The sequence below is a fragment of the Notothenia coriiceps genome, unplaced genomic scaffold (assembly GCF_000735185.1).
Source record: "Notothenia coriiceps isolate Sejong01 unplaced genomic scaffold, NC01 NC01_scaffold00000339, whole genome shotgun sequence".
NCBI classification, from domain to species: Eukaryota; Metazoa; Chordata; class Actinopteri; order Perciformes; family Nototheniidae; genus Notothenia; species Notothenia coriiceps.
Genome location: NW_011333040.1, coordinates 24,794,305 through 24,814,818, shown reverse-complemented (window position 1 = coordinate 24,814,818; position 20,514 = coordinate 24,794,305). Strand labels below are relative to the sequence as shown.

The 20,514-nt window shown below is 40.4% G+C and overlaps 1 protein-coding gene across 1 annotated transcript in view; it reads right to left on the bottom strand.

The window, feature by feature from the left end:
- The window catches only part of LOC104952680 (neurexin-1-like), a 379,092-nt gene that overhangs the window by 181,539 nt on the left and 177,039 nt on the right, over positions 1-20,514 (bottom strand). Inside the window, exons 11-16 of the mRNA XM_010779550.1 lie at positions 13,500-13,703; positions 11,293-11,319; positions 5,731-5,853; positions 4,841-5,222; positions 3,325-3,515; positions 2,448-2,621 (exon numbers count right to left, since the gene is read on the bottom strand). Of these exons, the coding sequence (XP_010777852.1) occupies positions 2,448-2,621; positions 3,325-3,515; positions 4,841-5,222; positions 5,731-5,853; positions 11,293-11,319; positions 13,500-13,703 (1,101 nt within the window). The remainder of the gene's footprint in view (positions 1-2,447; positions 2,622-3,324; positions 3,516-4,840; positions 5,223-5,730; positions 5,854-11,292; positions 11,320-13,499; positions 13,704-20,514) is intronic.

Below are 20,514 nucleotides of genomic sequence, written 5' to 3'. Positions count from 1 at the left end.
TCTTCCATACTCTGGTTTTGGAATCAGACTCGGCCACAGTGCTCGGCCTCAGCGTAGCTATGGTAACTGCTTAATAGTTGAAGTGTTTGCTGTAGCCCACTCAAGGCTGAAAAACGCAAAGAGTTAAATGCTGTACAGAGTGTCCTTTTGGCAACAAGAAACAATGGTTAAGTTCATGGTAACAAATTATTCTGATGTATTGAAATACATCTCTATTTATGGTGCGTCTAACTAGATTTTCAACGTGTGATTTACCAGCTTACAATTGTTTAATGACATAAAATCTCATCTTTAAATCCCTTTTAAAATCACACTTTTATAAACAGGCTGTGACTCACTCCCTATGCACTTGTACGTTATGTAAAGTCTTGATGTGCATCTTTGTTTATGGAGTGTTGTACATCCGTTTTCCTTCTTTATTACTACGCCTTTGAATATTGCGTCGTTTGGTTATATCTTTAGTAAGGCACTTTGTAAAACATTGTACAAATATAGTTTATTATCATTATTATAGTATAAAAAAACATTTCCATATAATAATGTGCCTAATGTGTCACATATGGAATAGGACATAGTATTTGGGAGTCTTTGAAGCAACAGATGTGTAATTGCACTATTGTTATGTTATTTGTAAATATGTCTAGTGAATATAAGAGATCAGAATTCATCTATTTGTTGGGCTAATTGATGGCCACTGTCATTAGTTCTGCAGCATACTTTAAACTGTTACATCTTTAAAGTCTAAAGTATGTAGCTTAATATACTTTTTACTTAAAACGTGGTTAAATTGCCAGAAATGATAACAGTAATATGGCATTGGTAAACATGGGGCTTAGCAATAACAATGATTAATTTCATGAAAAACGTGAAATTAAGTAGGAAAATCATGCAGGCAAAACATTATTAGAAAGACTATAGTCATACAAAAGTATATTCTATATGTATAGTATGTAAACAAAAGAAAAACTAAATAATAAAGACAACATAAAATATGTGAGTGTGACTCAAAACATGAGGCCTGGACTTTGATACAAGATGGTAACGACACTTGTATTCTTATTGGACAGAAGCCCATTTCATTTGGTGGGTGAATACGATTTAGACAGATATCTTGTTCAGGGAGAGGAAAGTGTGGAGGGAGAGACTGTGAGGAGGAGGGGGAGAGGGGGGCAGCAGAGGTGTTGCAGATGCAAAGGGGAGGAAGGACATCAGACTCTGTATCAAACGGAGAAAGCTATCTACCTTGCAAGTCAGCTTTCATCAATGCAACTTTTGTCAGCAAAATAATAGGAAAGGAAAAGGCAAAGTATACCAGCTGTTAGTCAAGTAGACATCAGAGACGGAGTAACAGGAACACAGACTGTTGGAGCAGGAGAGACAGAGCGAGGAATGAGGCTGATGTCTGTCCTCACAAAGAGCCAGAGGGGGAAATGTATTGTATAATGCAGGCCGGATTAAGCCATGCTGTAATAGCAGTTCTCAAAATGGCAACATACGAAAAATGCATGCATGTTAGGCCATTAAAATGGGGTGTATAAGTTTTGTCTGTGATGCTTAGTAGATTTACAGTAATAGAAACTGCATATTTCCTCTCATGAATATTTTTGAGATTTCTCTGCTGTAGTCATAAACTATCAGCAAACATATATGCAACCTTCTGACTGGTTTAATGCAATTCAATAAATGCGTTATCATAGAAGCCATTTTCCATTGAGAGGGTCCATTGATACTGTGTGGCACGAAACCATAACAGCACGTTTGACAGGGCGCAACATTTGATTACATTTGTAATGTGGGAACATGAAAAGATCAGAAGAAGCCTACTCAATAGAGTGGATGAATTGTGAAATGGAACTAAGTGAGTGAAGTTGAAAAATAAATCAAATATTGTCTCTGGATGTGGTGCACACATTAGACTGGACAAATGATATTCATGCATGCAACAGAGGCTTCATACATAATTCAAAAGGATTGCTTCTGGCAAACTCTCAGATCCAGCGAGCATGCATAGAGCAAAACAGAATGGGGATAAAATGAGAAATAACACTGGCAGTACAAATATGGCAGAGAGAATAATCAGATTATGGCTAAGTGAAACAGAAATGATAGCCTGTGGAGGAGTGTCAGAGCTTGATGCATTCTAACAGAATACTAACACACTTTATGGATGTTAAACTATGTTCCACAGGTTGGCATTGTGGGTGTGCTTTGCAGTGCATGTGTGTCGGAAAAGTATGAGAATGAGAGCGCTTAGAAGCATTGAAGCATGATAGTTTTTGAGATAACGAGGGGAAAGAGGATGATTAAATGGAATATCTCTCCTTTTTTTTAGGCACTGATCAATACAATTTGAACCTGATTTAAGCTAGAACATGTAGTAAACTCCACATACAAAAACGAAAGTTTGAAAGCACCAAATAGTTGCTTCACTCGGCCGAGAGACTCACCTTCACATCCTCTCTCTATCTGACCCACGCAGTCCAGAGCGTCTGACATCAGGTCCGGGAGCCGCCCGTTCAGATCCACCGACGCCAGACAGCCTTGGAAACCCTCCTTGGCGTGCACCAGTTTGGGCAGCTCCTTGTACATCTCCTTAGCCACCCCGCCAATATAAAGGTTACCTGTGCAGAAATAGGACAATACTGACCCCTAGTGGAAACAAAACATGGTACCAAGCTCTCTTTTTAATGTATAAATAACCACCCTTTGTTGAATGGATTTCCCAACTAAAGACCTAAAGATAACATTTATGCTTTACTTAATTAAGGTAGTTTGAAAGTATAATCCATATTAAACAGTGCAAGAGGTTAATTACCACGTTGCTTAAAAATAATTATATATTTGTCAAATACAATTTAACTGTGCAACAATGCAATATCAATTATATATAATTGTGTTTACATTTTGTCATCTGCTTTGTACTAGGTCAACAAATGTAATAATTACAACGTTCTTCGAAGTCGCACACCAATTATGCCTTTATCCTTCCAGTGAGAAAACTTGTTATCTTGTTCATTCTTTCAGATAACTTTAATAAAATGTTGGTCTGCTGAGCCCGAATGCTCTTTTGTATGAACTGGCTGCTCCACACGCACACCATTAGTGCTGGTGCTGAACAGATGGAGTTGAGATTTTAGCTGGAGGGTACCTGAGTGGGTGTTGGTAATGAGCGAGGGCCGAGCCTTTCCCTCCACCCCTGCAGGCTTTATCCTGCTGGTGCAACCTTTCAGTCCCAAATATGCTCCTCTCGACTCTAGGCCACTGCTGCCCCAATTTAATGAAATCTATAATATAAATGTATTTCAATTCTCTACTCCTACACACCCTTCAGGTCCAGATTTTTGGCTCCTGAGGTTGTCTGCGTGGTGATCTTGGTATCAATCTTGACCATGTGGAGGTTGTTGGTGTCCCTGGAGATGATGACATTGTGCCAGTGGTTGTCGTTGAGGGGCTTGTTGGAGTTGCCTTTGATCAAGTGGGCTCCATTTCCCAGGTCAGACACATAGTGCAGGTAACTGGAAACAGATATTTAACAGCGTGAGTCGATGCAACCATGGACCGGAACGTGAGACATGATAGCTTATGGAAAAGGCTGTTTCCAGAATCCCAAAATATAAATAAATGTTTTGGAATCCAGTTTATTTTCAGACTGTTTACACACATAACAGACAAAATGCATAAGAATATAACAAGACTAATACAATCGGAAAAAGTGAACTGAAAAGTGCATGAAGAAACTAAAACTGGAGCAAGAGCGAGTTTGTTGTTGCTGGTGCTGTGTGCCTGTGAATTCAGTTGTGCAGATATGAGAGTATCAGAAAGTGCAGCTGTCTGAGAAGCTTCTAAATAATTGGCAGGTTGGAGAATTAACAAAAGGTTGTGGGCTGAGCCGAACAAATTGGTCTTAAATACTTTGGTTTAGAGGCAAATTATGATGTGCGTGCCCATTTTAATTAGAATGTATGCCTTTAATGTTTAGCACATTGAATAATGCCTTAACTCCAGGCATTACTTAAAAGAGGGTCATTCTATAGCTGCATTTCAGCAATAAGAAATGTGCCCTTGTGAAGTCGATGCCCTTTTATGTTGGGTATTTGTTTTTGCCTTCATGATTTAAAAGAACAGTAATAGCCGTCAGCTCTTTAAGTAAATACTCTGGCATAGAGATGATAAGAAAATAATTGAAACTCCCATGGTGATGGCATAAATAGCTGTCAAGACTTATAGTCTGTTTGGAAACTGTCATAAAGTATGAAGAGCTTCACCATTAAAGTTACAGCTAATTCTTATGGAAAGTCTTACATAATGAAAACAACTTGCTTCACTCAAATTAAACTCATTTGACAGTCTTAGTCATTGCTGATGTCTAAACCAGGTTCAGGTAAGTGTTCAAAGAGAAGAGCCGTGTAGTTACTGTGCAGCTACCTGATCTGAAACTAAAACAAGCAAGGCACCCACGCAAAGACAAACCTCAATTATGAATCCCCCGAGAAACATAAATCTGACAGCAGGTTGCCACAACCCCAATGACTCCTGTAATTACTCCAAAATGAAATGCATAGAAAAAAAGGAATAACATATCTTATGGTTGGTTGGTTAGTTGATAATGCCCTTGAAGATTAACCAAAAGTGAATGTGACTTGATGCGGTTTTAATTATTTTTTGAGATGTTTACATTTTACAATTGTTTCTACACTTTTTTTCTACTTATGTGCTTTAATGCTGCTGCAACGCAAACATTTCCCAAATTGGGATCAATAAAGTACATCTTGTCTTATCTGACTAGATCTACTTGAAATACATGGGAGAACAGTCGGTTTGAGTTTTTGCCTCCACTCACCCTTTGACCAGCTCCACCACGATGAAGTCGTTTCCGTCGCCGCTGTTAAACAGGACGAGGCCGTCGGAGGAGGTGGTTTTGAACTGAAAGAAAAGGTGCATGGAGTAGTAGGCCTGCAGAGTGGTGAGGGTCACGTAGCTTGAGCGCGACTTGAAGGTCACGGGGTCGGCGATGATGTTCTTGAAGCCAATCATGGCGTTGAGCTCACAGTAATCAATGTCACCGTTTTTACAGAGGTCTATGTAGGCCATGCCGTTAAAGGAGAGGCTCTGGAGGTGGCCAATGAAGTTGGACGGCACCATGGACATGAAGCGCTTCTCTGTCACAATGCCCGTCTCAATGTTGTGGAACTCCAGCTGGGTGTGGTCGCCTGCCATTTGACCTTTGATCAGCAGACGAAGGAAGGGAGGGAAGGAGGGTGTTATTGGGGATATTTTACAATAAAACTTTTGCAGACAAGTAAAATACAGAACAGAACATTGTGTATGGCTAATAATAACATTTCTAATAAAGGCAAACAAGGCCCCTACAGACAGTGAATCTACATAATTTGGCTGTAAAATGAGCCTGTTGAGTTATTATCAAACTGTGTAGCCTATTTTAGATGTTTATTTAACCTAATTATCTTAGAGGATATGGTTTGAGAATCGTCTTGTGAATTTCTTTTGAATAAACGGCAACAAAAATGCATATTTTGTCCAAAATGGATAAGGGAGCATCAATAATGAAGAAACACAACAAAAAAAAGGCACTCTACAAAGCACAGTATTTGTAGAGAATACATTACTAGAGCATATGTCTTACCTAGAATCTGAGAGCAAAACAAATGTTATGGGTTAATTTAGATTTAAAGAATAATTATTCTGTGAAAGGAGAAGAGGGAGAAGTACCTTCCACAGGCTGCAGATCATCTACGGTCAGTTTCAAACTCTTGCCCCTCCTGAACACACGCACTGTGTGCCACTCATTATCGTTCACATTCTGACCCGCAAAAATAGTCTCTGGGCCTTTGCCTGCGGGACAGTCCAAACAGTGGTTAACAGATATTCATTCACACAAATCATATACATTACAGACAGGCTGAGAGACAGAAAAGGGGGCGCCAAAAGAGAGGCAGAGAGTATAAGTTAAGTTGTTTGACAGAAACAAAAAAACATTAAGGTAAACATAGTTAATGGTCCATAAAATACATCATTCTGACTTGCATTTGCTGTACTGGTCGCACCATTAGATAGAGCATCACATTTCTGAATTGTCCCTGAACAACATTTTCCTCAAACTAAGAGGAGGGAGGCCATAATAAGGATGTCATATTATTATGAACAATATCCACACTAACTGTTTTCTGTAAATATATATGTTCTAATGAAACAGGGGATACTGAGTATTTTCTTCATGGCTGGTCTCAGATTTCTTATGATATCTCTTCCTTCCTTTGATGCCACTAGGGGGCAGTATCTAACTACTAAAAGGCTACTACGGAGAAAGGCACTAAACAATTGAGCATCACTCTCCATCTTGTTTACCTACGACAGAGCAACCCAGTATTTGATTCCTCTCATGCCCAGCGCATGACATGAAATAGAGATAAGGAAATAAATACTTGCATAATGGGAGCAATGTCCTTGGTGGTGAAAGAACCCATTAAAAGCAAAACAGGCAGTCCATTGTCCCTGGAAATCCGCTAATGCAGAAAACAGGAAATACTGAATGTGATTTTTATCAGCACCCTTTGAAAATAAATGGGTGTTTTGGAATAAGCAGCTGGTAGGAGGTAGCAAATATCGTCAGTCACCAAAACTACACAAAGTCTAAGGCACATGTTGAATCCATAAATCATCCCATTTAACTGAAAATGTAACTATATAATAATAATAATAATAATATAAACCTCTGAGTCCTTCATTGACTCCTGAAAACATACATTTTGCATTAAGTGTGTCAGTGCTTGAGGGCAGTAATAGAGATGTCAAACAGGATCAAGGTGCCAAATCCTCAAGGAGAGTTAATCAGATTTAGAATCACAGATAAATGATCTCATTAGCAGCAACTAACAAAATCTCCGAAGATACACTCCTGCATTGAGAAACCCAACAATGGTCCAATTGGGGCAACACATCATTATTTCATGTAGCCTCCCTCCGTCTCAGAGCATCTTGGAATTGCAGTGTATCTCTGATGTTCCCCTGATGTGCACACATAACCAAACCGGCCAATAAGGACGGACCACTGTGACCGATTTAAAATCCCCAGACTCTGCAAACCTTGCCCACAGCAGGGAGTATTTCAGATGGGAGCCATCTATACCCTGCACCCATTTATGGCTATTTATTTCCTCCTTTTCTGCAATCTTCAAAGACTCGATGCAATGTGTATATGCAAATCTGAGGGTGCCAAAGCATTGGGACACACTCAATCTCAGAGGCACAGTTCTGCTTTGTAAGCACTAAACACTAACACCGGGGCAGGATTGAAACCAGACGACTGGCGAGGGATTAAGGGGGAGAGATATGAAATAATGGGATGGAGTTGGACTTGAAAGCATGCTTGATCTTTGCCTTCCATCATCCTGTCCTTGTTGCTCTCCAAGGAGGAAATTAAGGAAAAGGGGAAAGGAGGTCAATCGTATTAAGGAGCACATAGCTGCACAACATCCACCACTGTAGGGCCTGGGTTTACAGTCTGTGGTCCAAACAGCCAGCTGCTGGCCAGACATTAAGGTCCTTCAGACCACTGTCGGCCGCGTCCAGCCCTCTCTGCTGCCCTCACTGATGGTGATCTATCTGCAGTGATGGATCTACAGTGATCCCTCCATGCTTCATTGACTTTGAGCCCAAGGGAACAGTGGAGAAGTGTGGCACAGGGCAGCATGAGAAGATGTGATTATCCAGTCAATCAGCTGTGGCTGGCTGGATGACAGGCCAGATACTGGTGTTGCCTGCCCAGACACTGTGACTCACCCATGTGGGGGGGGGGGGACTCACTGACCAAGCAGCAGGACACTACTGCTGGATTACCGTCAACACAGAGATCAGAGTCCAGCGCACATGGCAAGGAAAGCAGGCTACAATGTGAGGCAACCTGCTGAACTAATCAATGGTTTGCTAACTATAAAGCCATTGTTTAGGCAAGCAGAGATTACATAGTGTAAAAACAATAAATGACGATCAATAATAATCAGCAGTTTGTGGGCATTTACATTTATGACTGCTCAATACGAAACATGTTGGATTGGTTTTTTGAACACGGCTCAATTTAATGCAAAAGGATAACAGCATATTTGAGCAATAACGGCGTAACTATCTCATGATAACTACCTGCTGCCTGACAGGAAAGTCAATCAGCATGCTGGAGCTTTGGGGGATGTCAGCGTTTAGTCCCAGCTTTTCATTTAAGCAGCTGATGTTTGTTGCAAGGACCACTGAGCCAACATGTTAGCCTCTTTATCTAGCTAATTCAGTGCAACCATAAAGAACATCCACATAATTGCTCTTTAATTTTAAACACCTCACTGTTCTTTCTCCTCACTTGGTACTCCTGTTTATATTGGTGTAGAAAAATACAGCAGCAAGGTTTATCTACAATTGAGGCTGGTGGATTGTCTTATTTGAGGTAATATGATTTTTTCTTTGCGGAATTCTTTGCTTAAAACTTTTAAAGATTTGAAATTTTGTCCGTTTATTTTGTTACACATTTAATATTGAGGGTGTAGTGGGGTCCAATATGAATAACTGCATCCTAATTTGCTCATCCTGGTCATTTACTTATGGTCACTAACTACCTTATTGATATATGTTTTCATAAGGGGGGTTTTATCTTTAGGTTGACTTATATTCACAATAATATATCCCTGAATAACCTCAAATCAATATGTGCGCTCAACCTAGTCACAGCATTTTAGCAATACACTGAGAAATAGTAAATATGTCGAATAAAGAGCTTGCAACAAATATTAGCAGTCATAAAAACAGTGGTCCTCAAACAAGCATTAGTGTGAGGCGAAGACTATGGAATTAATGGCAATTTAGTGTAATTATTTCAGCCGATCAGGCAGCAGGTATGTACATATCCATGTATGCATCCTCCCCTTGAATCAACCTTGCATCTATTATTTCTTACATATACACAGGCAAAATATGAATGTAAAAGAGTCTTTCACAGTAAATAAGTCAAAAACGATACTTTGATGCGCCGAAAGCATCAATTATGAGAGAAAAGATGCCTGAGATGTTACCAAAGGTCATTGAGAGACTAATAACATGACACTTCCCTTATGGATACACTTTACATTTTGATTATACTGCAGTTCAAGCTAATGAATAATATAAGGGCCAGAATATCACACGAAAAGAAGAGAAAAAGCCAAGCTGTCACAAGATATTTTTGGTTCATATTTTCAGTTTGTTGTCACTCAGTCTCTGTTAACAGTGTTTAAGTGGAAGTGGCAGTGTGCTCTTCAGACAGCTCTGGGCAGCCCCAGGGAGCCGGCTCTCTAATTGACAGTGATGTGTTCTTTGAGTCGGTGCTGAAATTCTTCATCCACCGAGTTGTCCGGAGCTGCAGCGCCTGACAAGACACATTAATTAACACCGGAAAAAAAGAGGACGAAAATAAGACGGAGAAAAATAATAACCTATATAAAAGGATTAAGTACTTCATAAGTGGAAATGCACTGGCTCAACAGTTCTTAGAACTTCAATTAAACATTTTCTTATGACACAATTAGGTCTGGATGTATTAATGGAAAGATTGCTGTTTTATGTTTTATTTCCTTCTTTAATTAACTTAAAACATTCACTTTCCCTATGGCATTATATTAAATGTTAATGGAATCAAAATATTTTACTTTGAATTCTGTGTTAGCTATGCGTCCAAACCATCTGCAGTATTGTACGTCTTTCTATCTATACAAATAATCTTATGGCAAAATATAATATAAGACTATTATTTGAATGTATAAAAAAGGGACTGAACTAATAAGTGAACATCCTAAAGATTGCTCACTTTTTGATGTACCTTCAACCAGTACCAGTTTACACTACTGCCACAACTATTTTGGTTAAACGATGCTAGTTACTACTGTAAATGGAATTGGATACTATGAGTACAAATAAATAAAGAACTGAAGATAGAAAAAACAAAGTAGAAAATATTCGTACAACAACCACTGGAGTCCATGTATGCGCTGCTGATAACGCCTCTGTGCCATCCTCTTAAACCAAGAATGACCTTTTAAAGCTTTGGATGGGGGAATTAGAGCTCAGAGCTTTTTGTTTGCATACACAAACAAGGGATGCAATGCAAGACGCATGAGCAATGCTATTTAGCATTTAGAAAGGTGTTAAGAAGGGCTGGCTCACAGAAGCATGTCTAGAGATCACATCATGTGATTCTGTGCGGAGGCGTTTGTTGTGCAAATCTCCGCTTCTCATCAAGGAGTGACCTTCAAGTACTGTAACACTCCACAGACACACAAACAGATCCAACACTTTCAGAGAGAACTGTGTGTCCTTACAGTATTTATACTATGTGACTGTCACTTCTATTATAGAGCTTAAACTGTGTAATTTCACCTTGTATTTATTGGTACTGAGAGTATGTCTGTCACTTCGGAATAATTAAACAGGAAGAGGGCTCACGTATTATGACTCCAGAGAAGTAATTATTAATTCATCACTGTTCCTGAATAAGGAATGGCAGGGTTTTTTACCTCCCAAAATATTGCAATGTAACCCCTTTTAGAAACACACACATACACAAACAGAGATATCCTCCATGAAAATCACAACAAGATCTATCCTCTCTCTCTCCCTCCCTCCTCATCCCTTTCTTTCTGCTCTGTGAGGCAGGTTAATGACAATAATAAAATCACACTCTGTATTTCCTCTTTGCCTTGAATGGCCTCATCAATTTACAACCAGCGTGAAATACTGAAGTAGAAAAAAAAAGAATTGCTAGGGGGAGACAAGGAAATCATGCATGTCTAAAATACCTGCACTCCCAAAGCATGCGTTTTATATCAGCCTAAACTCAGGAGTGAAATGGATCGTTAATTAGAAACAACTCAGTGTGTATGATCACAGCTGACTGCCATATCTGGGTTTGTCATTATTTCAAGCCTCCCTCCATGTCCTCCCTACTGCTCATCATTGTCCTGGACAGCTGATGTACACAACAACACCCGGCATTTATTATGCTCCGATAGCTCTCAGACTCAGTGTGACAAAATGTAACGTATATGTCAATGCAAACTGCAAGTCAGACATGTTTCATTGCACATCGGAAATCACATTTTCACAGCTTAACGATCGTTTAATGTCAGTATCAAATTAAAATGGCTTAACTTGTAAATTGTAAACATGGATACGTAAAAGACTTTTAGAAAAATAAAACATGAATATCTTGAAACAGCAAGAGTTAGAGAAGAATAAGAAAGGTGAACAGTAACTTACTGGAGGTACAGTTAATCCTGATACAATCTAGACGGGGAAGAATAGATGAGAGATAAATTCATCTTTCAATGTTACAGCTGCAGACATGATTAAAGCATACAGTCCACCCCTCTGGGGACACACACACGGACACTCTCCGTCCTCTGATGCTCTCACCCGCGGCCCCGAGCTACAGCGAGCTGGTGAAAGCTCTGCAGTGGAGCGGCGCCAGAGGGGCACATCATGGCTTACACTACATGTTCCAGCAATGTAGAACAGAGAGTGACGAGAACTGAGGTTATGTTCATGACATTGTTTGTATTGCTATGTTTTCTTCCAATAGCCAGACGCAAAGTTTAACATCTGGGAGATTTACGTTGAAAGGATAAGATCTTCTATAGAGTATGAGAGCATCAGATTCTGGTGAGGGTCAGACAGGGCCAGGAGGAAGCTTTTCCCTTTTAGGCTACATTATTTTACCTTTTACTCCACTATAACAATTAGAACTTATATTACCTGGTAATGTTACATTATACATTTTACTTCTGAACATATTTAAAGTAGGTCAAATTAACTTGAAATCAACCAGAATTAAAATGCTGCTTACGTGGAAATGTAATTTGTTTTAGCTGTTTGACTTTTGATACTTTGAATTAATCAGCATGTTATACTTATTTACTCTTTTATTTACTAAGTTAAATTTGAAGAATTTTGTTTTACTTATAACTTTTACCAATATGGTATTGTTAATTTTATGCAAATGAATGATCTGATAATGTTTCCAGCATAATATAAAGTAGGTAGAATTTCATCGCAACTATTGGAAAATGCTACTCTGTCTAATTATTCAGTTACAATAACATATAATACATAATTATTTAAACAGTCATATTTCAATCTACTTGAAGTAAAATAACATATTACTTCCATAAGTGAAAACTAGTAGAGGTAACACTATTATTGATTTTTATTTTTTCAACTAACAAAAGTCTTGATCATACTTCAACAGCTGTAGTTGACATTAGACTTAGAGTCAATACAATAACAAGCTAATCTTCTAGCGTACATCAATGGGATCTTGACTGCCACTTTTTTACCTCTCTGTTTCTTAGGCTTAGCTCATGTTGTGCTCTGAGAAAGGTGACCCAGATTGAGCTCCCTCCTTCCCATTTGGCCCTGCCTGTCGTGTGTTGTCAACCACAGCAGAAAAGTGGTCGCAAACAGCCAGAGACCAGCACTAGCCTACCCGAACAGGGAATGCTCTGCTTTTGTTTAAGGAGGGACGGAGAAGACAGGCTTCAGCGGCTGATGGCTGGGGACAAACTCTACTCTTAAAAGTGTCAAATATAATTCAAAGGAAAACAAAACATGGCGGCCTGTTGTTTTCATTAGAGGGCAATCCTTTGAATTCTCAGTTATTCGACTTGTCAGCCCTGTCAGTGTGTGGCGCTGTTGTCTTCCAGGGCGGGACACATGCTTCCTTGTGTTTGACAGCAGACACAGACTACTGTCTACTTTGTATGCACAGCTATTCAGCAGCGCTTAGGAAGCCCATTTCTGTTTAGCCAGTGGAAAGGAGAAATAGATGGCTATCATTTGTGCGGCATTGCTCCGTTTGAGAGATATTAAACTTTCACAGGCATCATTGGATTCTTTCCTGAGCAAATAAGGACATATAAACACACTCGCACTGACTCTTATATTTTGTCCTCAATTTTCTTTTTGCTACGGGCAAGTTTGCTCATTTAAGAGACAGTTGCTGATTTCTGTGAATTAGGTGCAAAAGGTAAAGACATGATTTCAGGGCATTGATTGGCCACAACTCATAAATATTGGCTTTCTGATAGGTAATAACTTATATTACACATTTTTAGAATGATTAGATCTCAAAGAATGATGACTGGATGTGTTTGAAATGAAACGAGGAAGGAATAGAGCAGTGTTTGAACTGTCAGGGCATTTTCCTATAGAGCAATACACATGTACGGATGCTGATTTGAGGTCAGCTGATGTATTGGGCAGCGAGCATTCCCTGCTGGGCAACGACATGTGTGTGCTCAACTGGCAGTGAGCGGAGAGCCGCAGACTTTTGGCATTGAAAGTCTTTACACCTCCTCCTTCTTTTCAAAATATGTATATGGTGTTTGTGTGTGTGAGTGTGGGAGAGAGTGTGTGTGTGACATATGATGGCTTTTCTGCAGCGGTCGGTGCAATGTCCGAGGCATTACCTAAGTTGACAGTCAGGCGGACCCGGCCGCTCTCCAGCTCCAGACGCAGGGTGTCAGCAGAGTCCCGAGATGTGGTGGCTATTAGGATGCCATAGGCTCGCTGGGATCGGAAGCGCAGAGACACGTCCTCGGCTTCTGTGTGCATCACCACTGGCAGCTGGACCTTCATAAACTTGCTGCCGTCGTAGCTGAGGATGGTCGCCTCTGCAGAGAGAATGAGGAGGAAAACAACATCAGGAATAGCAGTACAATGGAGTGTAGCAGTTTTACGCTGTACCAATGTCTATTCATGTCAGTTCAGCTTTTAATTACGTCCTTGTGGATATCATTTAATGATAATATAATGTAACTTTATATTTCAAATACAGCTATGTAATTTATAGGGCTGCCCCATCTTAATTGATTAGTTGGCTAAAGCTTGTTATGGTTTAATAGCCTTTTTTTATGCCTTTTTCCTGCATTTTCAAGAAAATGATGAGACATTCTTGGTAAACACAGGATTTAAAGTTGTTACTGAATGTAAGGGAAATAATGTTTTGCAGATTAAAAAATACAACCCATTAGTAAAAAGAAATGTATGAATGTTAATCGACTCAATCTCTTTAGTCAACGAAACCCCTAGTGAACTGGTCAAACACACAGTGAGATATCCTATTATGTGTCTGTTGGAAAAATGCACTCACATACTGAATACTGCAATACAAGCTTTGCAGCAACAAACTTAGCAGCCTGCACTGACTTGACATCGAGCATTCAGTTCATTCATAGAGGAATGGTAATGAAGTTGACAAACACAGAGATGACTACGGGCTTCCAGGAGTGTCTGTGGGTGTGATTATGAGACATACAGTTTGTTAGGGAAGAAAACTCTGTCTCACTGACAGAGGACACCCCATCTGACCGCAGATGGATCCAACAACTATACTACTCAAATTACTGAAGACAAAACAAAGAAATCAATGGGTAGATTCCAAACTCTGAAATGCTGTGTACAGATATGTCATCCAAGAGCAGTTTGTACAGGATATGCCATATGTCTAGCATCCCATTACACCGTGTACTACAGCTGACAGCTACCCAATCTCCCTCCAAAGTCTGAGTCCTGTCTTCTCTGGGCCAATTTAGTAGGTGCCTTCAATCCAACAAAAATGAAAAGAGTCTCCATCTATATATATGTAGGTCTGTACTCCCCAGTTTCTCTATAGCTGTTCTTCACCTCACACTTGGCGGGTGATTTGCTGAGGAGCCAAGGAAGTGCAGTGTTGAATGTGAAGTTGTAAGGAAAGGGACTTCTAGTTCTTGATAAAGCAGAAAAAGCATAGAGAAATCAGCTAAACAGGACTGTACAACTACTGTATGAAATGGTACATCCTATCATAATAGTAAAAAACATTGAATTTTTAAAAACAAACCAATACAATCTCACTGCAAAGGGAATATATAGGAAACTCTCAATCAATACAAAGTACCAAAGTTAATGTAAAGAAGAAAAAGAAGCCTTGCATCCGCTATTTGTATCTCCAATGTTATAGGGACAAACTACAAAAAGGTACAAATTGATATTGACTGAGGAAAAAAAGAAAGCGGCGAAAGAATTGTAATAGCCTGTGGACCCTGAATATTGAGCTTCTGCTCAGGGTGACTGCATTTACTCAAAGCATTAGGCAGCCATCTGGAGAAATGAAGGGGAGATTGTTTAACGCTGGCAGGGGGTTGTAACAGCATTTCCGGTAGTGTAACTAAACCATAACCCAATAACAAAGCCATTACTGCAGCTGTAGTGCTGAGACAGATAGAATCCAAGTTGGAGAGATGGAGAGTGGTGGGGGCTATAGAGTACAAATGTACACACACCACCTCATCACCACTTCCTCGTCACACAGAGCCAATGTCACATCCATCCCCTGGGATGACTCCGTCATATTCCTCACCCAAATCCAATTTCTCCACGCCCTCCTGGGGTCTGCTGCAGATGACAGGGGTGTGTGACAAACGAGTTTTCACTACTAAACTGTCTGCTTCCTGCCAGGCAGCTAAAGCAAAGAGCTGCATATAGACAGTGTTAGCAGATGCCAGCAAAAACGGAGCCCCTAATACTTGAAAAATGTTTGTCAATGCAATATTGGCTAGTACTTAGACCATGTGAAAGAAGTTTCTAGTAGCAGCAAGTATTGAACTTATTCTTGATATATTATTGATAACTATAGTTTATACTGTAAACATATAGACAGTAAGTGTCTGTTGTTCCGGTGTATGTTTACACTGGGAAGATGAGCCATGAAAATCATTGATGCTATAAACCGTGATGGACGGATCCAAGTGCTGCACTGTATATTATTTCTACTGAAGTACAAACCTTACCCCCTTTAAAAATGCATCGTTCTAAAATCGGATCCACTATAATTGTGACAATGCGCCCAAGGTAAAATTAGGAAGCAAAATCAAATATATGCATTGATAATAAAAATGTGTTCTCTGCTTTAAAAGCGTATAGTATTTTGGTAAATGCCGTTTGTTAACTGTTTTCAACAATACAGCATGGAGTCTGGTCATTGGGAATAAACAGCTGCAAAGAAAAGTAATTATGTGATAAACACTTTACAACATCTCGTAAATGTAAAGACAATTCCACTCGTGAATAATCTGGACTTTTTTTTTTTACGAATGAACGGATCAAATTATTCACAACTGTGGTAGATATTTATTATAAGATGTCAACTCTGCTTAAATTCATATAAGAGATTGTTCAAAATTCAGTAAATAAGGAAAGTCGGAATAAAGATTGAAATATGGGATGACATGTGGGGGAATCATTACCTGATGCAAAGTGAGCACCTGTCACAAATCCAATCCTGGAAGCCCAGTCATTTTTAATGGCACTCCCGTGTTTAATATCCGAATAAATTGAGAGGACTGAAGCTGGAGCTTCTGTCTGAGATAAGCCAATGGGAAGCTGTCAGAGAGGAGATGGAGACCACCAACAATAAACCAACCCATCATGTTATGTATTATAAAGCACAAGACAACATCGTTTTCAGATTTTTAAAAGAAACAGAGGCGATTGGGTTGGGGGGGCCAACTCTCAGAGAAGTAACAAATGAGGCTGTAATTCCAATGAGTGGGAGTTATGGCAGCCAGGCAGGCACACGGTCCCACCTTCTTTCTCCCCGAGGAGAGGAGGCTTTGCAGAAAGGGAGAGCTGTCAGCTGCATGTCACAGGATTGTGAAGCCCACAGGATCAGGGCGTCAGGCCCAATTCAAAATTTGCCGGAAAACACCTGCCAAAGGGCTTTTGGAAAATGTTTTCATGGCTTTGAGATATCATAAATAATTCAAAGCTGCTCATGTCTTCTTCAGTGCAGCCTTTGAGTAGTTTGTATATACAATCCAAATAATAGACTCACTGGTATTAAATGTGTGAAAACAACCTGGCAGCTGAGTGAATTTCCAAAGGGAAACCATTCTCTATTCAGAAAGAAACAACATCAATACAGGCCAACTTCACATCTGCTGCCCTGTGACGATATGGCCCCTTTATTAGGGCCACGAAATGAGAGCAAAGATAGAAAATGGATCAGTGTGTCTACTGCAGTGGTGCTACGTGCGACTTCAGCTCGTGCTCTCAAGAATACATGTGAGTGCCAAGATGGTAAAGATTTAGAATGAGGTTTTTCAGCCCATTGAGACTATTAAAAAGGAGCATTCCCTCCAGGTTTATTGATTTGCAAGTCAAGCTTCAGTCTTTGGTCTTAGCTGTTCTCTAAAGGTTTCTCAACATACCTATTATAACAAGTTGTAGAAATCAGAAATACAAAGCCATAATCTGCAGCTTATACGCACTGTATTCCTTTGACAAAGGCTTAGAGGTTTCGTAAGTTCCTTTGGGTCTGGAAACAAACAAAAATGTGAAAATCAGGCCCCTGACATTGTTCAAACTGTCAGGTGTTCCGTTGTTCATCCAATTTTCAGCACACCTGTGAACATCGCTTAAGGCACGAGGCAACCAGTCTTTTCTCATTTTTCACTATATTAAAGATTGTTGATGAACACACAGTATGCTGTCAAAAATAAACCGTGATAGACGGATCCAAGTGCTGCACTGTATATTATTTCTACTGAAGTACAAACCTTACCCCCTTTAACAGCATACACACAGTATGCTGTCAAAAAGCATGGTTAACACCTCTTTTAATGCTAAACTCAGCCATAATACCCTTTGAGGGCATTATTATGCAATAACATTCTGCACATGACTTATCTAACGTGCAAAGTCAGCAGGTTGTATGTGTGTATAGCCAATGTGGTGTACAGTGACTTGTGTATTGACATGTATATACATCTTCAACATCTATCTATATTCGATGTGCGTATCTGTAAGCACATCCGTCTGCAGCAGCCTGTGCATGTGGTATAGTGCAGCTGCTGTCAGTGTAGGAATCCAGCATGTCATGTCTCGTTAGGGAATACGTGCATGTGCTGCAACGCACCTATTACACCATCTGGGAGGCTGCCTTAGCCTCACACTGCAAGACTAATATTTGGGCTAATTAGCAACTCGAGGAACAATGAAGGGGAAGACATTTGGGATGCAAGGGGGAAAATTGCTTTGTATGCTTAATTAAAATCTCTCAAAATCGCTCGCTGCTTCTCTATCGAAGCTCCACCTCCTGTTCCTTCCACTCGTTGTTGTCCTCCTCCTCCGCCATATGCAGTAGCTGTATTTTGCCACGGGGTGGTACACCATGCATGGATAAGTGAGAGCTGGGGTAATTCTTTTGACAGCTCCTCGGCCTGCTGGTGCCTGCTTCATCATACCAGCGCAGAGGCAATCTGGAGCCATCAAAACAGCTGGAAACACGCCAGGGCCCATCCTCTATGCCACTGCTCCCACTCACACTCTTAGATGCTGGTCTCATACATAGATAAATACATCCAGAAACCCAGTTTTGGACAGAGGAGCCAAGACGCCTTAAGACGCTTCAGTGTTCCGAGGAAGGAAAGGGGTCACAGTAGCAGATAACTTTGTGACATGCAATACCTTCTGTTAGGTTGTTTCAAAACAGAGCTGCAAGTGTTCTGCTTCTGTTTTCAGATGTAGTCAACAGTGGAATATATCTTTCTGAATCTATAACATTGAAGTGAAACGATCTGTGCCCAATGCCCACTCCACCTCCCTCATGTACTGTGCCCTAATTCCTGTCTACTCATTAGCAAGAATGAAAGTGCAATGAGGAGAAAGAAAGCCAGGCCTAACTGACAAATTTTTCAGAAATCACGTTATCTTCTTGGTATGCCACAAACAGGAGATATTTCGCTTTTGTTGTACTTTGCTTCCATTTGACTCAGCAGATGTCTATCAGCATCCAGCCGTATCATTAGCGCCTCAGCCAGATATTTCTTACATCCAATTACAGGATATATAGTAGGCAACACCATTTTAGAAGGTGAGTGACTTGAGCATATAGGAGAGGCACACCCTTAAGATGACACATGTAACTGCGTGGGATGTGTTACATTCAAACTGGAGTTCATTTTTTCCCCGATGAGAGAACCTGTTCCTGCTGCGTTCCCTGTGCAGATGCATCACGCTGTGATAACAGTGTGACATGCTTGGGCTCCTTTTGACATTTGCCTTGATTATGCATATGTTAACTGTTTTTTCCTCATCTGCAGCTTTCGCTCGGTTTGCAATGAAGACTCACAACGTATTGCTGCATCCTAACAGTTTTACCACTCGAGTGCAATGCTAGCACAAGGGACCTATAAGGATATATTGCATACAATGTGTTATTCAAGGTAAAACATTTCCATAATATATTCAATTGTCAATTGACTGTACAGTATACAGTAGCTTTACATACAGTCAATGTCCCCTTTGGCAGATGCGATTGGTTATTATAAATGAATGAATAGCAAATGAACATGGTAATAAGCCCCTCAGTGATTGAGCTGAAACATATATGTTTTTTAAATAAAGAAAAAGTCTGATTAAGTCAATTAAAGTGTGAAAGTCAAATTTTATTCAGAAAATAATTGCCTTAAAAGCAGATTATATTAGCAATTGAAGGATTATGCTTGCTCATAGAGCTGGCTGTGGTAGTAATCTGGTTAGATTTGATTCAAACAGGTCAGGGGGCAATCCCCTGGTCCAAAAGTTCAACAAGCTAATGCTGAAAAGGCAGAAACCACAGGACCATGCTGAGCTTTGAATTGGTGCACACAGAAATGTCCTTAAGACTTGTTGGTTTACAACTACCTAACTATAGGTTACTTACGTAACCCCAGTTCTCAGAGTAACATGTAGTGAGATGTCTCGCTATGGGATGCGCCTCATCGCGGAGCAAACAGAAGCATCAATCTCATTACGCCAATCCTGATTGGCTGGTGATCTTGACGTCTACGTCAGGGAATCCACCCACCCTATAAGTAGCTTGCGCCACGTCGCAGCGTCATTCAAAATAAGCACCTCTTCTCGCTTCACCTTAGCAAGGAGGGCCGTCTGGTGAGACATCTCACTTCATGTTACTCTGAGAACTGGGGTTACGTAAGTAACCTATAGTTCTCATTCATAACACTCCGTTCGATGTCTCACTATGGGATATTGAAACTCCCGTATTGCTAGACATGCTTATCTCGAAAATCACCAAAACAACCAGAACTTAACAGGTAGAGCTCTGACTCAACACTGGGCCCAGCACTGCTCGGGCCACACTAGGAGCAGAGATGTCTAGCCCTGTAAAAGCGGACAAAAGTGAGCGGTGAGGACCAGCTCGCTGCTGCACAAATGTCTTGGATGGAGACACCCTTGAACAAAGCCCAGGATGTAGCCAGACCACGAGTCGAATGAGCACGCAGACCCGTAGGTGCCTGCAAACCCTGACTCGCATAGGCCAAAGCAATCGCTTCCACAATCCAGTGGGAGAGCCGTTGCTTGGTAACGGGCTTGTCCCTTCTGAGGGTTAGCCCAGGATATGAAGAGTTGGTCACTACAACGAAACTCTTTTGACCTGTCTAT